Source organism: Trematomus bernacchii, unplaced genomic scaffold, assembly GCF_902827165.1.
Source record: "Trematomus bernacchii unplaced genomic scaffold, fTreBer1.1, whole genome shotgun sequence".
Classification (NCBI taxonomy): Eukaryota; Metazoa; Chordata; class Actinopteri; order Perciformes; family Nototheniidae; genus Trematomus; species Trematomus bernacchii.
In genome coordinates this window covers 107028-132166 of record NW_022987675.1, presented here as the reverse complement: position 1 = coordinate 132166, position 25139 = coordinate 107028, and the positions used below count along the sequence as shown (strand labels likewise).

The following is a 25139-nucleotide window of genomic DNA, read 5'->3' as shown; positions in this document are numbered from 1 at the left end:
AACATACCACTCTGAGAACAGTGACTCTAAACTGTTAGTTCACACAGTAATGCCATATTGAGACTTAAAGTTTTGTTTCACAGTGCAAATGTACTCTATTTTAGTAATCTACTTTGTTACTGTAGTAATTACCGAGTTAATTGCTACACTCATTCTTTGAGATTGTGTAGTGTTCATCAGTTACTAAATGCACACATAGTTTGATAATGTGTACATTCGCAGCATTTTGTATGTTCTGTCATATGTGTTCAGTATAACAGTTTTGTTCATTACTGTAGGAAGAGCTAAAGAAAGGGGATGTAGAGTATTCGCATTTGGTCTCTGTTGTCCTTCTGCAGACACCGTACCGGTGGTAGGGATCTACAGGCGTGGTTCGTGTATTGTGATGATAACAGCCATGTGGATATAATGTTGCTCCGTCACTAATAGGTTATTAAACCAAGTTCTATGATAAACATGACTCGTTTATAAGAACATCAAACAGTCTCCATTGGCTCGGCAAAAGTGTGTTGTTGTTTTGTGTCAGTTTTACGTCGCCACTTCCATTCACATTTTTCATCATTGTTCCACAATGTTTATCATCATTAAATTAATATCTATATATTTGTATACTATACTTGCACTGCTTACCGTTGTCATACTTTATATATCTTAGCATATTCATACAACACACTGTTCATACTAGGCTAGGCTACTGTGTATATAGTGTATTCATACCCCTCACTGTTTATTCATCATATTTTATTCTGTAGATTGTGTACATTACTTTTCACTTTACTGCTTTATGCACTCCTGGTTAGAAGCTAAACTGCATTTCGTTGTCTCAGTACCTGTAATCTGTGCAATAACAATAAAGTTGAATCTAATCTTGAGCAGGAACAAATATATTTACTTAGTACATATCTGACATTAACGATTAAACACACTTGTCCATTCTTTATCAATCAATCAATCAATGTTTATTTATATAGCCCAATATCACAAATGTTACATTTGTCTCAGTGGACTTCACAGTTTGTACAGAATATCAGTATGACAATACGACACCCTCTGTCCTTACGTTTCACATCATACAAGGAAACACTTCCAGAGAAAAACCCACAGTTTAAAGGGGAAATGGGAGAAACCTCAGGGAGAGCAACAGAGGAGGGATCCCTCTCCCAGGACGGACAGACGTGCAATAGATGCCGTGTGCATTTATAAATGCAAACCGAGTCAAGCCGACTCCGGAGGTGGCAGCATGCACCTTAAAGTTGTTTGAAATCCGCCAAAAAACCGAGAGAAGAAGAAGAAGAAGAAGAAGAAGAAGAAGAAGAAGAAGAAGAAGAAGAAGAAGAAGCCGACTCCGAGCTGTCCGACTTCAGGCGAGCTCCCCCGGCTGCGATCGGCTATTCTCGTCTACTTTCGAGGCGAGCCGCAGCTCGTCTCAAACAAGCCTATTGTAAATGCATAGTCTCCTCTCTTAACACTGGCCCACATTCACGTCCAATCGTGCCACCTGTCTGCCAACAACTGCGTCATTGTGCTTTCGGTATTTGACGTATAAACAGTATTTAGCCTCTTTTTGTTTTGAATTATAACTGTCTTTCTGTTCAGATGACAAATGTGTGCGTCAGGTGACTTAAATCATGATATGTTTGGTTCTTATTAAAATAGTAATAGAGCAGTCCTCCCACATGTGATGATATGCCACTAGAATGTATGTTACACACATGTTTTTGCACAAGAATCAGCCACTAGGCTTCCTTTTATGATAGTTTCTTAACAACCTTTTTTCCCTTTTACAGCGCGAGTGCCTCTCAATCCACGTTGGTCAGGCTGGTGTGCAGATTGGCAATGCCTGCTGGGAGCTTTACTGCCTGGAACATGGGATCCAGCCGGACGGCAGGAAGCCTGGTGACCAGAACATCTCAGGAGGAGTGGACGATTCCTACAACACCTTCTTCAGTGAGACTGGAGCTGGAAAGCACGTCCCCAGAGCAGTGTTTGTTGACCTAGAGCCCACTGTCATCGGTACATTCTCATTAATTATAAATGATAAAAGTATCATAAACCTTTTCCCCCCTCTGTCATTCAAAACCTTCAATAATCTAATGCTCATTACCCTTAGATGATTTATGATTACGTGTGTGTCCCCCCCCCCCCCCCCCCCCCCCCCCCCCCCCCCCCTAGGTTGGGAACCACTGCTCTAAAACATCATTCCATTCTTAAGTATTTGAGTAAAACAGGATTGATTGGAAGAATTTAAAACAACGTAAATACAGTGGTATAATTCCACAAATGGTGACAGGATGATATGGTGATACACACTCTTGTACAGTAGGTGGCGGTATGCACCTTAAAGTTGTTTGCAATCCGCCAAATACTGAGAGAAGAAGAAGAAGAAGAACCTGGATCCATGTGGCGTCTCGTCGCTACGGTTCTCTCTCTCTGTGTTCCTGAGAAAGTGTGTGTGAGCTCCAGCACTACTGATCCATCATCTGTGTGTCTGGATAAACCTCCGAATGGACTCTGTGCTCTTTTTTCTGGAGCGTTTACCTCGGACTATAGGAGCTAGCTTAGCATGCTAGCTGGAAACACGTTAGCAACACTAGTCAGATTGAGAGTTTGATGGAGAGAGAAACGGTGTGTTTAACGGAGTCTGCAGGAAAAGGTGATCTAGGAAACATGAGTAAAGTCCAAATGCTGCTGTCGTTGAAGAAGCAGCGACTCACTGCTGCTGCTGAAGAGATATTTGTTCTGTTTGAACAAACAATAGCAGAGCTCGAGGAGGAGCTGTGTCTTTCCAAAGAGGAGAACAAGAGACTCCAGAAACTACTGGACGCTGTTTTACAGCCTCAGCTTCGGATACACAGAGCAGGTCTGTTCCCTTTACTCTCCATTAACACTTTAAACTCTTCAGTAACACTTTATTATCACATTAATAACACTTTAGACCCTTTATCAGCACGTGCTGCAGGTAGTACATCCTGAAGTAAAAGTACAAACACCACACTGTGAAAATACTCCATTATTATAATTATTACGGAAGAGCAAACCTACCAAAATAAATATATTTATAAAAATAAATACATTGAATAATACGCTATTTAATTTACTGATTTAAATATTACCCATGCATGTAGGCACTAGTTGATTAAATGTGACATACATTGATACTTTAGTTTTAATGTGCTTCTTTATTCACCTTTTCTTTTTAAATGTGTAAAAGCAAATAAAAACAAATACTTTGGATTAATTCAAATTGCGCGAGAATAATTCATAAAGAAATCAATGAATAAATATGTTCAATAATAAATTAAACACATCTAAAATGTTACTTGATAAAGAATAGGGGAACTCGTACAAATGTCATAAAGTCATTCAAACGTTAATATAAATTAATGTAAAATCTCAATCAATCAATTATTGCCAACATGTATTCATAATATATTCTGTGTATATATATATATATAGAATATATATTTTGAGAGAGATATACACTAGTATTAGACGCAGTCAAAAGTTTGGACACATCTTGTCATTCGAAGATTTTTATTTATTTAAATTCGTTCTACTTTGTAGATTTATACTGAAGACGTCAAAACTATAAAAGAACACATGGAATTATCTGGTAAACAAAAAAGTGTTAAAAAATCCAGAATATGATTTATATTTTGCTGGCTACTGCAGAATGCTGTGGTAGCCATGCTGGTTAAGGGTGCCTTGAATTCTGAATAAATCACCAACAGTGACACCAGCAAAGCCCCCCCCCCCCCCCCCCCCACCACCATCTCACCTCCTCCTCCATGCTTCACAGTGGGAACCACTCATGCAGAAACCATCCGCTCACCTTCTCTGCGTCTCACAAAGACACGGAGGTTGGAACCAAAAATCTCTAATTTGGACTCATCAGACCAAAGTAATAATAAATGAATAATACATTTAATTTATATAGCGCTTCTCATCTGCCAAGACAAATCTCGAAGCAAATTCGAAGTACAGATTTCCACTGGTCTAATGTCCATTCCTTGTGTTTCTTGGCCCACACAATTCTCTTCTTCTTGTTGTTCGTCCTCAGTAGTGGATCTTTGCAGCAATTGGACCATGAAGGCCTGATTCACGCAGTCTCCTCTGAACAGTGGATGTTAAGATTGTCTGCTCCTTGAGCTCTGTGATCATCTATGTGAGCTCTAATCTGAGGTGCTTTAATTTGCGGTTTCTGAGGCTGGTAACTCTGATGTATTTATCCTCTGAGCAGAGGTAACTCTTGCTCTTCCTTTCCCGGGGGGGTCCTCATGAGAGCCAGTCTCATCATAGCATTCGATGGTTTTTGCGACTGCACTTGAGGATACATTCAAAGTTCTTGACATTTTCCGGATCGACTGGCCTTCATTTCTTAAAGTGATGATGGACGGTCGCTTCTCTTTACTGGGTTGAGTGGTTCTTGCTATAATATGGATTACAACAGCAGTCAAATAGGGCTTTCCACTGTGCACTAACTCTACCTCTGCTCAACACAACTGATGGTCTCAAACACATTAAGAAGGCAAGTCATTCCACACATTGACTCTTGACAAGGCACACGTGTTCATTGAAAACCATTCCAGGTGACGACCTCATGAAGCTGACTGAGAGAAGCCAAGAGTGTGCAAAGCTGTCATCAAGGCAAAAAGGGGCTACTTTGAAGAATCTAAAATAAAAATCATATTCTTGATTTTTTAACACTTTTTTGTTCACTAGATAATTCCATATGTGTTCTTTCATAGTTTTGATGTCTTCAGTATTAATCTATAAAGTAGAAACACATTTAAATAAACATTGAATGAGAAGGTGTCCAAACTTTTGACTGGTACTGTATATAAAAAACACACATATTTTAAAGGGCCCATGTCATGGCCATTTCCACTGATCATAATTACATTGTTGAGGTATACTAAAATAGATTTATACTGTGCAATTTTCCAAACTCACATTGGTTTCGCATACAGCATCTCTGTCAAGCATGTGTATTCAGCAATATTCACTCTCTCCACTAAACGACTCGTTGGAGCTCTGTGAGCCTAGTGTGCTCCGATTGGTCAGCTCGGCCACTCTGTTCTGATTAGTCAACCACCAGAGAGGCTCCGCCCATGTCTAACAGTGCTTTTTCCGGCTGCTCTCAGCGGAACATCAGTCTTATAATGGCGTCGGTACAGCCGTATATTTTATACGCTAACTAACCGAACTGTACCTACAACTGTTGTTATAGAAGAGTGTGACGGCCCCAGGGCCTTTGTCTTACGATGGGGTGGAGCTGAAGAAGCTAATCAGCGCGATCATGGACACCTGGCCGGAGCCGAGGTGCTAGCCAGCTGTCCGGAGTCACACTGCGGCCCCTCTCTCTCTCCAAAGCGGCTCAGCGATCCTCTCCCCTCGACCACCTATCTCTGCATTTACCACAATAAATGTGCCGTGGTTTTGTAAACTCGTGTATGTCTCCTTGTCTTTCCGTTGTGGCCTACGAGCCGGTCATAACAAAGAGTAAGTTATTTTTACCTGTTATAAACTACACTGAAAAAAATGGACATAGGGGTTCTTTGAATTTACACAAATAAAAACAGTAAATGCAACGAAATTAGTTCATGTTCTGTCTCTGAATGTGATTTTATTAAGCAGACTTCATTTATTTATTGAGAATGTTAAATCTACGTATTTAAATCGCTTTGACTGAACGTGATTTAATTGAAACATTTGAATCAATGTAATCGAATGTGGTTAGAACCGGAAATGAAGTATATATTCAAATGGCGTCCGGAGCTGTGATTGGTCCTCAGGAACTGCCGAAAAAAAGTACAGAAGAAGAGGTGTCGACAACCGGGAAAAGTATCAGTTGGTTACACAAAGCCAACCTCTGTGAGAGACTCCAAAAGTAAGTTAATTAAATGTAATGTTTCTGCTCAATACATGTTTGTACCCCTTTCCAATATAGTGCTGTGTTCGTTCGGTATGTTACAATTACGGGGACGTGTGTATATACATGACACCATGTATTGCTAATGTTAGCTATCAAGCTAGCACTGACATTAGCAAATTGTATCACATTTATTGTTGATGACGGATGTATTAAGAATCATTTCGTTATCACCATACCCGCTAATTGGGCTAATATATACAGGCTATGGGTTCGGGCCATTGTTACTGGCAGAGGTGGAGCAAGTATTCAGTCTGCTTCACTTTTGCGGTTACTGCTGTGGCGTTTGTGTGATCACGTGCGCCATGCCTGTGTCGGGCATGGCGCACGTGTGTTTGTGAGTGTGCTCGCGTGTGTGTATGTGAGTCGGTCTCGGTCAAAGTAAGTACATTTATTTAGCTTATTTGCCGTGATTTAATTGTAATAAATGTATAACAATGAGGCCGAATCAACAACATACTGACACCGATTAATTTAAACCATGATTGACTACTGTGGGAAGTGTAGTTACAAAACCGCAGGCAAAACACTTTAAAGCAGCCATTTTCTGAATGGAGATCGGATCGGGCTAAGCTATAGTTGTTGGTGCCCTTTCCACACTTAAAATAACGTCATATAAACTTTTAAAAAACAGCGACTGTTTTCCGCATGCAAAGGACCGTCTGTGACAAGGATTATTATTCATTTTCTGAACAAATATGAGATAATGTGGGGCTCTGTGTGCTGCCAACGGCTGAAGTTTTGTTTTGCCGATTTAACAAAGTCAGTGACGACGGACGGACATTCTTGGCTGCACGGCTTCACTCGTGTTGGTTGCCAGCCTCCGCTTTAACTACCGCCAACTGCACGTGCAGGCAGTTATAACGCTGGAAATTAGTTTGCTAGTTAGCCTAGCCACACAGCTTTGAACCGTGACATTCGCGTCATCATGACGCTATGTTTAGCTAATGTTAGCTATCTAGCTAGCACTGGCATTGTTTAACACACACACACACACAGAGAGAGACAAGAGCTGAGAGGAGGACTTGTTGTATTTAAGTATGTATTATATATATTCCATGTGCTTTTGTTATAATTGTTTGTAGTCTTTTATCTCATTATTTATCTTAAATCTACTGATTCTAAATGTTTTCCTTCATAGGTTCATCATCCTCTTTACCACTTACCACTGAAAGGCCCACACAGAAAGATTTTATATTGGTAAGAGCTGTTATGTTTATTGTCAACTGTGTTGAAACAACTGTGTTGTGTTGTTGGTGGTTGTTTTCTCCCTGATGTTAAACAATGATCAAATTCCTTTTTGATTTTATGCATTTTCAGATCAACTCTGAATTCAAGAGAATCACGACCAAGCCACTACAATCAAAATTCCTGTCTCAGCTGGACCTCCACTCTGGCACCCTGATGTTCCAAAAGCGAGGAGGACAGCTTCGGGGAAGGCTGGAAACAATCATTTTGAAATGGCTAATGTAAGTGATACAGGATTCTCATTATGAATAACCTAAACCTAAATGATTTTGAAAATGTTTTTTGAGAATCACGAATTTTAGAATTGTGAAAAGTGATGCTACAATATTTTACATTATAGTTATTACATAATTTATTTGCAAGAATGGCACACAAAAAGTGCTCATCGCCAAGGAGACCATTAGTGCTTTTGCTTTTTATTTTATTTATCTGTCTCCTTTCAGTAGTGTAGTAGCTCCGCAGTGAAAGTGACCAGAGTGCCGGCTGACAGCAGCTCTAACACACACTGCTACTTTTTGGTCCTTCAGTGCCACCGTAGATTCTCTGATTGAGTAGAGCTTTGCCATTCCCTCTCTAACCACACGTTTAGCTAAAACACCCTAATTCTACACATTGTAGCTTTAACTGACCCTGTCTTGAGCCATCTATCCATCTCAATTTTAAATGTGATATATAACAATTCAACTCGTAACCACACTGACCACAATTTGAGAAAGATGTCCAGGGGATGTGGAGCTCACAGCAGGGCTTGCACTTTCTTAGGAACTGTGATGTTGTATTCTCAAAGTAATATGTATCCAAATGACAGTTCACACCAGTAGTTGACTTGAATTAAACCACAAGACCTGTAATAAGACACTAATCAAGTACATTTACTTTCAGTGTGATGATGTAGATGCTGGACGCAAGTCAATCGTCAAGGGACTATGTATCTACATGGGGGAAGGTCCAAAATACCTTGTGCGAGAATATGTGGTATGTCCATGAATCTGCCTGCTTCTTTTATACTTCTCTTCACTTTTGTTTTCATACACGATCTCTTAGGCTGAAATTGTTCATTGAAAATATAGTGGGTGGTTTTTGTTTCGTTTGTTTCATATTATGAAATATTAAATTCAATATTTCAAAGTTGCTGGAACGTGACTTAAAGGTGGGGTAGGTAAGTTTAAGAAACCGGCTCGAGATACACTTGTTGTTATATTCCATGGAATGCTCTTAACATCCCGATAGCAATGAATATCTGAAGTGCTTTGACAAAAAATCCATAAAAAATGTCATCTGTGGAAGCTGTAGTACTGTAAAAAGTACGACCAATCATCTGAGCCCGCCCGGCTAAAATAACTGGATGGCCTACCTGCCTGTCAGCCTTCCATCTGTGCACAAACTTATCTCGTGCCCTCATTGGTCATGTGCACGTTCGTGTGTGTTGGAGGAGGGGCTCTGTAAGGAAGTAGCAGATTTTCTCCGGCTGTGTATTTTCAAATTCTAGCGATCTCGAGCTGGTTTCTCTAAAATTACCTACCCCACCTTTAACTAAATCATCGATTGTTTGAATAATAACAAAACAATCAGTGTTTTAGCTTTATGTAAATCTTCACAAACTCAATAACTGTTCTGTTATCATTCTATTTGTCTCTGTCATAGCCACTGTTGCAATTACAGGTACAACTTAATAAATTAGAATATCGTGGAAAAGTTTATTAATTTCAGTAATTTTGTTTAAAATAGGTCTCCTATTATGCAAAATCTTTTTTCATAAATTTAAATGTTCATGTCTTTTACATGTATGTGTCCCCAATGTGTTAAGAGACTCCCAGGATCTCAGGAAAAAAAATCTATTTTCTATAGTTCTAGTGATCCAACTCAAACAGACACAAACACCTACTGAATTTTTTGTTTTTATTAGCTATAAATTGTAATCATCCAGATTAAAACAAACAAACACTTGGAATAATTAACTTTGTGTGTAATGAATCCATGTAATATGCGTTTCACTTTTTAAAGAGTTACAGAAATCAATCAACTTTTCCACAATATTCTAATTTATTAAGAGATGCACCTGTTCATCTACCACTTGTGTAAACATTCATTTGGTCAAGGTCATTTTTCAATTAAATCTTTCATGTCTCTTTTTCTTTCATTCCATTGCAATTTTTCCTTTTATACTTGTGGAGTAGTTGCATACATATTTACCTTCGAGCATTTTAACAAACTAGTAAGTGAACACGGCAACTAGTGCCACAAGGACGTGTCCCACTTTTTATACTCAGTAAGGCATAGCCAGCTTAAAGAACACCTGATTCATGTTCTGCTGTAATTACTTGATTATTTTACCTAAATTTAATTTGATATCTTTAATTTACTTTCATTTAGAATGTTCAACTTACCATGGCTAGATCTATACTATGCCTTCCCGTATTTATTTTTTATTTTATTTTCTTGATGGGGCTTGGTTTTAGGTCTTATTTGCTTACATTTTGCCGTTTTTTTTTTTACAGGACACAGATGAAGGCACCATCAAGGACACGACTGTGGGGATTTATGTTCTTAAAGATGCTTCCACTGATGAACCGGAGGACATCGGGACCGTTCTAGAAGGCGTCAAAGTCTTGACAAATCTGGATAATGTAGCATTAGCTTTTGCAATGCTGTTTGGACTAATGCACGCGCTGAATTTCAGCTACCCTGCTGACCTCCGCTCCACCTTTGAAGTAGTCCAAAGCATTATTATGGAACTGGACTGCGGTAAGCTCTCAAACAAAGCAACTGCTCTGAAAAACAGGCTCCTTCAGTGAAACGGTTCAGAGACTGCTGCATGCAAGGAACCCCAAACAATTGAATCTGTTATTTTTTCTCTGTTGTGTTTGGTATTGAAATACCATTTTAGGATTTGTTGTTGTATGCTTTGTTACAACTTGTGTTTTTAACCTGAGACAATTTTAAAGACCATTGCTGTCTTTAGTATTTGTGTTTGAGACTCTATTATAAGAAACCTGTCAATCCTGCATGTGTCTGAACTCTTTTATCTAGCATCCCCCCCCCTGCTGTTCAGCCTGTTCACTCTTATTGTTCCTTCATATATTTCTTCTAGACTGATGTTGGTCTAGCCACCACAGGTCATTGAATGTCACAAATGTTCAGGTTAAAGCATAGTTCCATGCTTGCAGTATTTTTCTATATTGCCTGTGCTGTAGCACCTCTTTTAAAGGTTTAAAAATATATATATTTTATAAATTCTATTGTTACTGTGAAAAGGGTAAAACCCCGAATTAAACCACATAATGGAGAACTAGTTTGAATGTACCTAAGTGTGTGTGTATAGTGGTATTCTTGTTGCTTATTTAAAACTCAATAAAGTGTTTTGATACAGAACTGCTTGATTTTGTATTTGCCTCCATTGGAAGCTATGTGTGCAATGTATTTGAATGAGATAGACTTAGCAAAATCATATTTGAAATTGCTTTAAACACCCATAATACATTTGAATAAAATTAGCAGTTAAATTTACTGGTCAAAATCTAGCAACCAGAACATGATGAAATAGCTTAAAGATAGACAATACATTTGAATAATAGCATGAAAAAATCATGTTCGAATTACAGGTCAAAATTGAATAAACAGAACGTGATGAAATTGCTTTAACATTTCTCAATAAAATGGGATTGCAATAACTGAAAAATATCATGTTGAATCAACATGATTATTTCTAGCGGTCTGATGTGAATAGTATATGATGGTTTGACAAGCAAAAATGTGTCAGTTTTACACATTCTCATGGTGTGGGACCAATGTACACATTCAAATTGAGTAAATCCAAAGAACCTTTTTTTTCAGTGTACTACTGTTTGATGAGAAATCAAATCATGGTTTGCTATATATGAATGATATGTTATAGGAGCAAATAATTCAGGGAAGAAAGGATAGGCCTACTAAGTATTTCCATTAAACTTTATTTTTAGAAATGTACAAAATGAACGTAAATATACATATATACACGGTATATCGTCAATTACTCCCCGTTGTCGGCATCTTGCCTATAGCAGCCGGGGCTTTTTAGGACGATGCATCAGTGTGGTAGTCCCGTCATGTATTGTCCGGCAGGACCTGGCTGGACGAAATCAAATGCAAATCACAAAATATTAGAGAAACTTAGTTGTTTTAGATTCGTTAGTAGTAGTTGTGGTAGGAGTGTGGATCTATCTAATCAATCTAATGAACAGCTTGCCAGCTAATATGCTAACCTAGCTTTGTTTACCTTGGTAGCTAACACGATATGAACGTTAGCTCGGAGGAACGGCAACTATAATGTAGAGTAATAAAACTACTATGAACAAAACTAGTGGTTCATATTAGGCTAGCAATAACGTGTTTATAATTGCAATCTTATACGGGTAGTCTGCTACGTTCGGTCATACAATGTTTCCCGCTAGCGTATATAGCTAGCCTCGTGAGCTATACATGCTATCAGCGTCGGAGGAAAGCTAACTGTAATGTACCGTCCTTTGGGGGTCTGTGAGCGGGCAGAGAGAGGGGATTTCCCCGTTGTCTCTGCTGGAAGTGTGAAATAAACTTAGTTGTTTGATGTTCGTCAGCTTGCCAGCTGGATTACAATGCTAATCTACGTTTGCTAGTTGTTCAGTTGTTCAATATGCTATACTATACTATGAACAACAGATAGTGGTTCATATTAGGCTATCAAGCACATGTTTACAATTGCAATCTTATATGGGTAGTCTGCTACATTCATTGTAGCTGGCATAAAAAAAATGTTTTTCCGAGCAAACTCATGTCTAGCTCTTAGTAGCCTTGTTGTTTAGCTCGGTAGCATACACGCTATGCCAGCTATAATGTAATTACGTTTTGCGACTGACCGTACGGCAAATCACCCGGAGTATACTGTCTATGAGTATTTCGTGTGTGAATGCAGACATTCTCCTGCTATGAGATACATGTATGTAAGGCCATCTGCTAATATTAGAGTTGATATGGAAACGCTAGCAACTTAGTTAGCACAGTTAGCACTGGCTTAGCAGTCCGAAACATGTTTACACATTTAAACAGTCGTGGTAGATACCTTGTTTGATAAATACACAAATAACAATTCAAACTTACAGGTTGTGTACCCGAATCTTCTCCTGCTCCAAACGGTCCAAACAAACTAGGAATAGCATCGTCCTTCAGTTTCAAATGCTGTGCATATCCGGCCTCAAACTGGGCAATGTTTTGGAAGCTTTCGTCTGTGAAATGCCGGTTCTTCGAACCTCTGAAGGAACAGTGCTAAAAAGAAATTTCAACCACTGACTTCGTCGTGGTTCTTCCGTCGGTAGGACAAACAGCTCAGATTTCTCCTCACATTTCAGGAAACAGGTCCTTGGCAGTGGCATGACTGGATCGATTGTGAACTGAACCAGAGCTTCCGACTGTAAATGTTAGGCTGGCAGAGGGTGCGGCCAGTGCCGCTGGGTGTGGCCATAGCTCTTCGGGATTGGTCCATTTCGTTCCGGGTACCGCATGACATCAAGCGGTACCCGGAAGAATCAAATGGGCAGTGACGTATCTCCAACGAGGCGTTTTGGGGAGGTATTTTCTGTGTTAGAGTTTAACTCGCTACAGGGTGTACTTTGAGGGTTTTGACTCTGCACACCGTTTACATGCATACAAACCTTCATAACACACAAGGGGACGGGTAATAACCGTAAAAGCATGACATGGGAGCTTTAATATTGAGCAGGTTCCCTCATCTATAATCATTTATACAAGCGCAACTTTGAACATGTACAGCAGTAAAATGCAACATACACAATAATCAAGAAACAACATAAATGAAACACTCACAGGGAACATTTTACTGCACCGTCATTACTTTTACATAAGAAGGTGCCGTCAAATGTTCTGTTAATACTTGCATACTTTTACTTAAATAAGGTTTGAATGCAGGATTTGAATTTGTAACAGAGTATTGTAATTCTATACTGTAGGCGTAGTGTATCTGTGAACGATCCCAAATACAATTCCTTTTTTACATTGCAGCTAGTGCTACGCCAGAAGAAAAAACCCTTTTTCATTTTGAACTGGAAGTGGAAAGGGGCTGGGCTACATGAGGTGACTTGAGCCAACACAAATACACAATAGGTGGGACTAAGAAAGATAATGTGAAAATATAAAAACAAAGGCATTAATTAGGGCTGCAAAATGTCTCCCATTGTAATGGTGATGAGATTTGTAAATGCTAACACTTAACAGTTTGTTCTGACTGTGTGTTTCCTGCAGACGTCCAGCAGCTGGTGGTGGTTAAAGAAGAGCTTCTCCCTGACCAGCAAGAGTTGAGCACCAGTCTGGACCAGGAGGACCCAGAGCCCCCCCCGCACATTAAGCAGGAACAGGAGGAACTCAGGATCAGTCAGGAGGGAGAGCAGCTTCAGAAGCTGGAGGAGGCTGATATCACCAAGTCCACTTTCACTCCTGACCCTGTGAAGAGTGAAGATGATAAAGAGAAACCTCAGTCCTCTCAGCCTCATCAAAGACAAACTGAACACATGGAAACAGAAGCTGATGGAGAGGACTGTCGAGGACCAGAACCAGCCAGGAGCTCAGATCCAGAGAGCAGTTTACAACCAAAGACTGAGGACGACACTGGAGACTCTTCTGAACCTGACACTGGAGACTCTTCTGAACCTGACACTGAAGACTCTTCTGAACCTGACACTGAAGACAGTGCTGATTGGAAGGAGACCACAGAACCTGCATCAGGCTCAAACTCACTGAAAAATAGACATGAATCTGTCAGTGATCCACGACGTAGTGCTGAAAAGAAACCATTCAGCTGCTCAGTCTGTAAGAAAGCTTTTTCACGGAGTGGAAATTTAAAGAGACACATGAGAATCCACACAGGAGAGAAACCACACAGCTGCTCAGTCTGTAAGAAAGCTTTTTCACATAGTGGACATTTAAAGGAACACATGAGAATCCACACAGGAGAGAAACCACACAGCTGCTCAGTCTGTAAGAAAGCTTTTTCACATAGTGGACATTTAAAGGAACACATGAGAATCCACACAGGAGAGAAATCACACAGCTGCTCAGTCTGTAAGAAAGCTTTTTCACGGAGTGGATGTTTAAAGATACACATGAGAATCCACACAGGAGAGAAACCACACAGCTGCTCAGTCTGTAAGAAAGCTTTTTCACGCAGTGGATGTTTAAAGATACACATGCGAATCCACACAGGAGAGAAACCACACAGCTGCTCAGTCTGTAAGAAAGCTTTTTCACAGAGTGGATCTTTAAAGGAACACATGAGAATCCACACAGGAGAGAAACCACACAGCTGCTCAGTCTGTAAGAAAGCTTTTTCACAGAGGGGAACTTTAAAGTCACACATGAGAGTCCACACAGGAGAGAAACCACACAGCTGCTCAGTCTGTAAGAAAGCTTTTTCATATAGTGGACATTTAAAGTCACACATGAGAAGCCACACAGGAGAGGAAAAATAGATCTGCAAAGTTTGTGACAAAAGATTTAAATGGCGTAATTGTTGAAAAAGACACAAGAGTGTTGGTAAGGGAATACATTTGTCTATTTTGTATCCTGATGATCTGATGCCGTTACATGTAATACGTTACTCCCTAAGCCTGTTTTCACCCACCTGCAACCGATTCGCTAATAATCACAAATGTTCATTTCTTCGACCCCTTGACTCGACTATTTCTTGTTTAATAATCGTTACATCTCCTCAGGACCAAGTTCCCGTGTCCTGCCCTTCACCTGCTGATCACCCACTGCTCATTTAAGGTGGACTCACCTTTACAAGGGACCAGCTAGTCTTAGTGTCTTAATGCAAACGTTTTGTAAAGTGATGCTAGACCATCAACGTGCTGTTGGGTTGTGTGCTCTCTGCAGGACGGGGTCTGGACTCAAAGATTGTTTATGGTATGAGAGCTTAATTCTGTTTTTGTTGTCTAAACAACGCCAACAGAGCGATACGTCTTCTTTCCAGCAGATGGCATACATGTTACATCATCCAGTTCAACTGTCATCCACATATTAGTGATTCAAAACAGCAATGTGTGAGATATGGCTAGTAATTGACTATTTCAACAGAATGTGAAGAGGTTACAGTCTTGATGCCATGTCCAATATGTTTATGTTTTGTTTGATTAAATATACTGAAATGAGCATTCAATGACTAAATTATTCTTAATTACTGTCATTACATCATGGGTTTGCATTGCAATATTAGAACGCATAAAACCCAACTTTATTTCTTCCAAGTTGCGGGTGTTCATTGTTTAGAAGTCCGCTGTGTTTCATCCAAGCGTCCACTTCGTGCTCCGATAATGCTGAAAGTATCTGTTGTATGCTTTACCTGCTCCAGTAACAAAAGTGTAATTCACTGGACAGAGACAAGAGATAGTGGATGGATCCAGAGGAGAACCAGAAGATAGTCCGTATAGAGCCTTCAGGTTCTGAAAATGATCAGGGATAGAGCTAGAAAAAAACTCCAAAAACCTGAATAGAGCTAGAAGATAGCCAGAACAAAGCCAAGAGAGACCCTGTAGGAAGACAGGAAGGAGCCACAAGAGTTTGTATTCTTTATTTTTTAATATTCAAGCTCTGCTCTTAAAGGGGACCTATCATGCAAAATGCATTTTTGTACGTCTTTTCTACATGAAGATGTGTCCCCGGTGTTCCAGGGAACTCACCAAGTGTCAGAAAACAACCCTCTCTATTTTCCTCCATACCCAAATCTCTAAAAAAGGGGCTGCAACGGATCTGATAAAAACTGATCCAGATTTGAACACTGTCCTGACGTCAGGACGGTGGCGCTTCGGCTATTGGGCCAACTCCACCAATCAGGAGGAGACAGCCACGGCCATTGCCGTTCGAAAGCGCTGGAGACGCTGTAGTACATATGCCAGGCCTGTAGATGGTGCTGTTCTCACTGAATCTGCCCTTGCCAAAACAGGGATAAAAAATGTCAAATTGAGCAAAATGAGGCATGGCTAAAATGCATGATCTGTTTGGTATTTTGAAAAAAAAAAAGTATAAATATGCCTTATATAGGTATGGTCCTACATTATTCAGGTTAGGTCCCCCCCCCCCCACTTAAATCATGTTCACATGGATAGGAAACTAAATAAATTTGCACACATCTTGTGTCCATATATCTTTGCACAGCATGAAAGAAAGGCCAAATGAATGGGCTGTGATTTTAGTTTTTTTAAGCAGAGGTCAATAATTTGTACGGTCCTCGGAGGATGTTGAAAAAATTGAAACTGGCCCTCGAGAGGAAAAAGGTTCCCCACCCCTGCTCTAATGGAAAGAAAACTTCCAAAAAATACGTATAAATGGTGTTCGTTTTATTACCATGTCTGAATGTATCTATAGATTTAAAGCTAATCTGCATTTAAACATAACATTTCAGGGGAAAATACTGACTTGACGTAAGTAAGTATCTGGGGAAGTTGTGAGGTGATATGTTTTTTTGTTTGTTTTAATATAATAATAATAATATATTGGGTGGTTGATGTACAGGAGAAATTATATTATATACAGTATATATATATATAATATTGACATTAAATGTGCTTTATTTTGTAAGGTGTTTCTTTGGTTTTGAATGGTAAGCTTTAAAAAACACATCATTACACATATACTGGGCTGTGATGAGGATGGATTATGATTACATGCTTTATTAAGCAGCAGTTAAAAGTACTACACAAAAACTGGACAGAATACAATGGAGAACAATGAGATTACGGTGGGTTCCCTTACCCATACAACTGTACTATTTGGTATGCCAGAAACAGATTAAGTCATTAAGCAAAACCTACAAGTCTGCCCTATTGCATATTGCAGTATGGAAGCCAGCATATGTATATGGCTATTCTGACCCACAATACTTTATCGAGCAAGAGGGCAAAGGTAAAGATGCAATGTTGTGATGAAGTAGTGCAGCGGTGCCCTCTGGACCTGATAGTGCAGCAACACAAATTGCATAATGCATAATACCAATTGAGATTTAATAAAAAATCTTACATTCAAATAAATAGTTACGTTCTTTATAACTACGCATAAAGATACAAAAGAGAAAAAAATTGCATAATTTAAAACAATAATAAACAAGCTATTGTCAGAGTCAGTTATAAAGAATATAAAAGGAGGGCTTACTATTTCCTGCAGTTGATACAATGAATGATATTTACCAATAAACAATGACAATATTACTCATGTCAGACAAAGATATGTTTGAAAATGACTTAAATATATATATATATTTATCGTAATTCAAATATGAACGTCAAAAGTCGGAATATGCCAATCTTCTTTTCTTATTATCTTATTTGCTAAACGTTCTTGTATAGTAATATGCATGTGTTGTATTATTATACTACGTCTATTTATTAATGTTCAGCAATAACCACGTTTTCCCAGTACATCCATGGGATCGACGTTCTTGGGTGGGGTGATTCCGCTTTTGAACAGGAATTTTGTTAGCCAGTATTCTTGTTTTCCATGTGCTCAATAAAGTTTCTTTAAAAAAAATTCTAAAGAATTCAACCAATCAGAAGTGGACCCACTTGTCTTTTCATCCAATCAGATTCCGCAGCAATTGCGCCGCGTAAGATAGTATATATAGCCCCGCCTAGAAAAAATACACCTGTTACTTCTTACCCTGGACTCATACAGGCCCTGCTGTGAGAGATAACTTTGCCTTTTCCTCTTCTTTATCGAAACCCTCTGTCTTCACATCTTCAGAAAAATGGTGAGTACTAGTGATTACGATAGTACAGCTTTTCTCCACTTAGAGGATGTGTATTTAACCAAATGCAGCGCTCTGAACGTCTGTCATCATGCGAAAACGTAACCAGCTTAACGTTTTTTAACCGCTTACTCTTTAAAGACGACGCATCATTTTTATAATGAAACAAAAATGTTGCGGTGTAAGCTGGTAAATCAAGCTTCGTCATTAATAAGTCGTTTTAACTGTGGTGTTGCTAAATTAAGTGTAACTCGACGGCACAGTCAAGATGTTGAAGTCAAGCATTTACAATCGGCGCGAATTGTTGGAAATACATATACTTCCTGTCTCATTAGTGGCCAGGTTTAATGGTTTCATATTTAAAACATGATATTAACACAGATAAAACATTTTTCCCGAATTTCAGTGAACCAGGGCGTTTTTCCAACGTACTGTCTGAAATGATTACTCGCTGCCGACATTTAAATAAAATGAACGCTCTGTCTCCCCAAATCTCGCGAGAGTTCTTTTTCCTGCGACGGATTTGTGTCGACCTCGTTTTAGTGTCTTTACATTACATTGCATTTAGCTGACGCTTTTATCCAAAGCGACTTACAATAAGTGCATTCGACCAAGAAGATACAAACTTGAAGAAAACAGAATCCTATAAGTACATCAGGTTTCATAGAGCCAACACATTTCAAGTGCTACTCAACTGGCTTTAGATAAGCCAGTCCTTTGTTAGTAAGTGCTTTGTTAGTAATGTTATTGCTCAAAGTGGAGTCGAAAGAGATGAGTTTTCAGTCTGCGCCGGAAGATGTGTAAGCTTTCTGCTGTCCTGATGTCAATGGGGAGCTCATTCCACCATTTTGGAGCCAGGATAGCAAACCGACGTGTTTTCTCTAATGTCTTCACATTAGAGAAATGAGAGACATGGTTCCAATTTTTACTTTATTTAGGTCGAATTAGATAATTATTATGTGTGATTACGTTCTGGCCTGCCACGCCACTAGTCTCCTAAAGGGGTGTGGCAGTGGCGCAATCCGTGTGAGACAGTTGCAGAAAATGTAAATGCTCGTCTCCTCTCTTAACACTGGCCCACATTCACGTCCAATCGTGCCACCTGTCTGCCAACAACTGCGTCATTGTGCCTTCGGTATTTGACGTATAAACAGTATTTAGCCTCTTTTTGTTTTGAATTATAACTGTCTTTCTGTTCAGATGACAAATGTGTGCGTCAGGTGACTTAAATCATGATATGATGTTTGGTTCTTATTAAAATAGTAATAGAGCAGTCCTCCCACATGTGGTGATATGCCACTAGAATGTATGTTACACACATGCTTTTGCACAAGAATCAGCCACTAGGCTTCCTTTTATGATAGTTTCTTAACAACCTTTTTTCCCTTTTACAGCGCGAGTGCCTCTCAATCCACGTTGGTCAGGCTGGTGTGCAGATTGGCAATGCCTGCTGGGAGCTTTACTGCCTGGAACATGGGATCCAGCCGGACGGCAGGAAGCCTGGTGACCAGAACATCTCAGGAGGAGTGGACGATTCCTACAACACCTTCTTCAGTGAGACTAGAGCTGGAAAGCACGTCCCCAGAGCAGTGTTTGTTGACCTGGAGCCCACTGTCATCGGTACATTCTCATTCATTATAAATGATAAAAGTATCATAAACCTTTTCCCCCCTATGTCATTCAAAACCTTCAATAATCTAATGCTCATTACCCTTAGATGAGGTGCGCACGGGGACTTACCGCCAGCTGTTCCACCCTGAGCAGCTGATCACTGGCAAGGAGGATGCTGCCAACAACTACGCCCGAGGACACTACGCCATCGGCAAGGAGGTCATCGACCTGGTGATGGACAGAATCCGAAAGCTGGTCAGTACATTTAGAACAGAAGTCAATTTTGCTGAAGAGTATTAAATGGAGATGAATCAGTTTATTGCTAAGTAGGTTTTCGCATACAAGGAGTATGCAATCATATTGTGGTGAATGGCAAAAATAAGTATTGCAAAAGCCAAGTGTCATAACTAATAATAAATATGTGAAGTATATGTTTTAAAATGTAGAGCTGTACAGTGTTTTAGACAAACAAGACATAACAATCTGGTATCACTCTTTCAAAGTGAGCATATTTCCCCGATTCTGGCCCACTTGCATCGGCTTCCTCCACCCTGCAGAATTCAGTTTAAGATCCTCCTGATCGCATTCAAAGCCCTCCATGGTATGGCACCCTCTTATCTCTGATCTGTTTTCATTGAATCTATATGTTTACATGCTGTGCACTAATACGCTTTTTTATCATTAGCTGTGAACCCTTGGCACTGCTGTCTTTGTATTATATAAATACATTTATTATTATTATTTCATGATTTTCTCTTTTTCTTTCAGTCCGACCAGTGCACCAGTCTTCAGGGTTTCCTGGTGTTCCACAGCTTCGGAGGGGGCACCGGCTCTGGTTTCACCTCCCTGCTGATGGAGCGTCTGTCCGTCGACTACGGCAAGAAGTCCAAACTGGAGTTCTCCGTCTACCCAGCTCCCCAGGTGTCCACCGCTGTGGTGGAGCCCTACAACGCCATCCTGACCACCCTGGAGCACTCTGACTGTGCCTTCATGGTTGATAATGAAGCTATTTATGATATCTGCCGTAGAAACCTTGATATCGAGCGTCCCTCTTACACAAACCTGAACAGGTTGATGAGTCAACTTGTGTCCTCCATCACTGCCTCCCTTCGTTTTGATGGTGCCCTCAATGTTGATCTGACAGAGTTCCAGACCAACTTGGTGCCCTACCCCCGTATCCACTTCCCTCTGGCCACCTATGCCCCTGTTATTTCTGCAGAGAAAGCTTACCATGAGCAGCTCTCAGTGGCAGAAATCACTAATTCCTGCTTCGAGCCAGCCAATCAGTTGGTGAAATGTGACCCACGCCACGGTAAATACATGGCCTGCTGCATTTTGTATCGTGGTGATGTCGTTCCCAAAGACGTGAACGCTGCCAATGCCACCATCAAAACCAAGCGCTCCATCCAGTTTGTGGACTGGTGCCCCACTGGTTTCAAGGTGGGCATCAACTACCAGCCGCCCACTGTAGTTCCTGGTGGAGACCTGGCCAAGGTCCAGAGGGCTGTGTGCATGCTGAGCAACACCACTGCTATTGCAGAGGCCTGGGCTCGGCTGGACCACAAGTTTGATCTGATGTACGCTAAGCGTGCCTTTGTGCACTGGTATGTGGGTGAGGGTATGGAGGAGGGAGAGTTATCTGAGGCCAGGGAGGACATGGCCGCTCTGGAGAAAGATTATGAGGAGGTTGGAGCTGATAGCCTGGAAGATGAGGATGAGGAAGGAGAGGAGTATTAGAAAGCTTTATTGATCTCTGATCCATGCTGTTTTATTAATGTCAAGAAAATAAAGTTTTTCATTGACTGAACCTGAACCTATGCTTTCCTCTCGTCAATGAATACACTGTTAAACATGACCTATCTGCCTAGATGGGTTGTATGTATTCACTTGCTCAGTTCAATCAAAAATGTTTTCACACAGATGCTATTGCTCAATTCAGTCACTTGGAGGCAGTGGTGTTTAACATGTATATATCTGTTCTCTGAACACACCAGGCATGGCAATCTAGTTAAATGCTAGATTAATCACTACATGATTTCTCAACATCAGATGATTCAAGAGTACCATTTGCATATCTTACATTGACTTATTTAAGATTGGATTTGTGCTTTACGTGAGAAGAACAGAGTCCTAACCCCGGCCTGATCTCAAATAGGGTGTGGTATTCACTCTGGCCCAAGGGAGGGATAGTAGTGAGGCGGGCGGGGGTGGGGCTCTCATGCTGGCAGACAGGTGGTGTTTCAAAAGACTTAGTTCTGCTGTTCCCAGACTGGAACATGAATGAAACTGAAAGCAATACATTAGGAACCATGTAAAGCCAACATTGAAAAGGGCTAAATAGTGTTGTAAGGAGATGAGTGTTTTCACAGGTGTTGTAATTGTTTTTTTATTTTCAGTTCTGTAATCATTCACCATGTTCGGTTACAAATAAATGCTTTTTCTTGACATTAAGCAGATATTTAATGTCGTTAAAACAGAAAAACAAAATGGATTCTACAATACACTTACCTAAATGAATACTTTCCTATTGCATTTTCAATTGCCTCTTTGGTAGTTCATGGATTTTGTACATTTATGATCAGTTATTGGGCAGAAACGCATGCCAAATAAGAAATGTATTAACGCTACCTTAATGTGAAATGTCACTTTCTGCGTTAGAACAACTCCCAACCAGTTTGTTCATTTGCAAAGGAAATGAATGTTAAAACCTGTTCTTCTCAAAAGCAATGTGTTAAATGGCTCAAAGATAATATAGCATATCTGGAGGGTGCTCTTCTCACCGTAAGACATGGAGTTAAGAACCATTCAATATGTTTTACTCCATCTCACAATCATGACGTAATTGGACTGTTTGGGAAATAAATTAATTTAGCTTTGCATAACTGCCTCTGACACAAAAAAAAAATCGTACAACAGAATATTTTGAATGCTGAAAAGATGTGCACTTCAAAATGATACAAAAATACAGACGCACACACACACGGTGCCCTCATGCGTACACAAGTTGCCGTATTTGGCTCTACTAAAAGGCCCTGAAAATAAGGCGTGAATCAGAACGGACGGTTTACTACACTAAAACATACATCAAATTGTTCACAGGCCAAAACATCCACTTCTGTTGTGTATCGATGTAAATTGAGGAACTTACATCATACAGTGATTGTTTTTTTGTATTAACATAAATCCTTTCTCTTGTTTGCTCATTCTATTGCTAAACATACACAGCTCTCATTTAAAACCCAACAGGAACATACAGTACTGTGACTCTCATAAGCTTCCTATTGCCCCCTTTTCTACAGCTCCCAAACCAAAGCAGCAAATTGACAATAATGCATATAAATCCCAGTGAAAAGAGAAAGTTCCACAGTGTAGTACACCACAGTCTCAAATGCAATTAGCTGAAATGTAACTGGACCTGCTTTGGAGTCTGAAGAGACAGAGCAGCAGCAAGATGAAAACAAAAAGACTGGCTTAATGTTGGATTGCAGTTTTCTGTTGAAACTTGCAGATATTAAAACAATAATACCAGTAATCTTCACACGTCTGCTGCAGTGTCTCAATTAAGTTTAAGGCACAGTGGAGAGAATATTCAGTTTGTATGTTATTAACATTCTTCATAATACAAACATGTTGTGACAAAGTGTAATGATCGTTCAGGTCTAATCAGCCAGTGTGTGCCAATGAAGGGTTCAAAATCCTTTTCTTTTGCAAAGATGTGACTTCTTTAGCGCTGCTTCTCCAGTGTAAGCACGGAGGACATACTCTACCATCCAGCCCCGACTTTAACATGCAAACATCTTCATATCCAGACGTTCTGAATCAGGTTCATGTCCTTCAGTTTGTCAATCCTCTGGAAAGAGAGGAGCTTCACATAGCCTCACAGTCACACCAGCAACAACCTTTAGAAAAGCTGCGGCCATCTGCGTGAGGCTTCTTCTTCTTCTTTTCTTATCTCTGGTCCTAACTGAGGACGAGGCGTCTCTCTCCAACACTTCTGCAGAGTGGTGACCTGCAGATTAAAACACCATTTGTATTTGAGTAGACTCCCTATTCCCTCAAGTTTGTATACTGTGTTATTTTAATCACATTTGATTTGTTTATTAATGACCTGAGGTGGACGATGTCTCATGACAAAATGTGTACGAAGAGAATGGCCAGGCCAATGTTGAGAAGTATGACCATGCATATCATTATGGTGTTTGGGCCCTTCAAGAGAGGTAACCATGAGACATGAGGGCAGGGAAGGCAGTTTACCATCTTGTGGATCCGCACCAGTCTGGTTTCAAGGCAGGTCACTCCACAGAAACTGCTCTCCTTGCTGTCTCTGAGGAACTGCACACGGCTAAAGCAGCCTCCCTCTCCTCTGTCATCATCCTGGTGGACCTGTCTGCTGCATTCAACACGGTGAACCATCAGATCCTCCTTCACACTCTCCAAGAACTTGGAGTTTCAGGCTCTGCACTTTCCCTCCTCACCTCATACCTCAAAGACCGTACCTACAGGGTAACTTGGAGAGGGTCCGACCCTTGTCAATTAACTACAGGGGTCCCTCAGGGCTCTGTTCTTGGTCCCCTCCTCTTCTCCTTGTACACAAACTCGCTCGGATCTGTCATTAGCCCGCATGGTTTTCATACCACTGCTATGCTGACGACACCCAATTCATTCTGTCCTTTCCCCGCTCAGAGACCCAGGTCGTCGCACTCATCTCTGCTTGTCTAGCTGACATCTCTCAGCATTCTCAGCAGGAAATGCATTCTCTACTTTATTTATGTAATGCTTCTTTTCTTTAATGCAATCTGAACTGCATTTGTGTCTGAAATGTAAACCCTTTGCCATAATCCTATTCCCTGTTCAAGTTGTCCTTTCCTCTCATCATGTGGGTATTTTGAGGTCAAGTCTTTGTATAATTCTTACCTTTTAAGGTAGAATGAAGAAGTTTAAAATGTGAAGCAACTCACAGCATTCTGAAACATGAGGTCTCTATAAGGGTGGTACACTTTGGGACCAATCAGTAAGTAGCACCTTGGTGACATTACAAAGCATACCGACTCAATGACTACTCATTATACATTTCAAAAGACGCACCCTAGACCTGAACCTGTTTGGCAGGAAGAGCAAATGGAAAATCATTTGATTATCTAACAATATAAATGTATGTTAGCAAAGATCTAGAGCAGAGAGATCCTTTGATGAACCATCAAAGTGAATTGTATTGGTTTCTTGGAGTGTTTACCACATCAAAGACATCTATGCAATAAGAACTTAGTGTGGGAACAAAAGAATAACTAACAAGGACCCAGAGAAGCCATCATCTAGATCTCTCCATTTCTCATCAAGGAATACAAAACAACACCTTTTTTAGTTTGTTTTAATCCCAATTGTGTTTTTGATGTGCAGAATACATTCTGAATGTAAATCTTCTTGGCTCGAGATATTTCACTGAAACCTTGAAGTTTGACCAAAAGGAGCATCCTTTGAACTGTGGATAGTTCTGAGATACCCCTTTCACACCAACGCAACTCCGGTTCAAGCTCCGTGCTAGAGCTTTTCTGGTTCAGAACCGGTACTTCGGTTTAGCTCCGGCTC

General features: G+C 40.2%; 1 protein-coding gene across 1 annotated transcript; it reads left to right on the top strand.

Moving 5' to 3' along the window:
- Window positions 1-17834: 17834 nt before the first annotated feature.
- On the top strand, window positions 17835-21305 carry LOC117487597 (tubulin alpha-1B chain-like). The gene is made up of 4 exons (XM_034136218.1): window positions 17835-17945; window positions 19337-19562; window positions 19660-19808; window positions 20322-21305. Exons 1-4 carry the CDS (start codon window positions 17943-17945, stop codon window positions 21288-21290), a joined length of 1347 nt encoding a protein of 448 aa, XP_033992109.1. The 5' UTR covers window positions 17835-17942; the 3' UTR covers window positions 21291-21305.
- Window positions 21306-25139: the final 3834 nt, after the last annotated feature.

Coding starts and splice junctions, on each gene's coding strand:
- LOC117487597 (XM_034136218.1), top strand. Junction 19,563..19,659: donor CCTGGAGCCCACTGTCATCG/GTACATTCTCAT, acceptor CATTACCCTTAG/ATGAGGTGCGCACGGGGACT. Junction 19,809..20,321: donor TGGACAGAATCCGAAAGCTG/GTCAGTACATTT, acceptor TTTTTCTTTCAG/TCCGACCAGTGCACCAGTCT.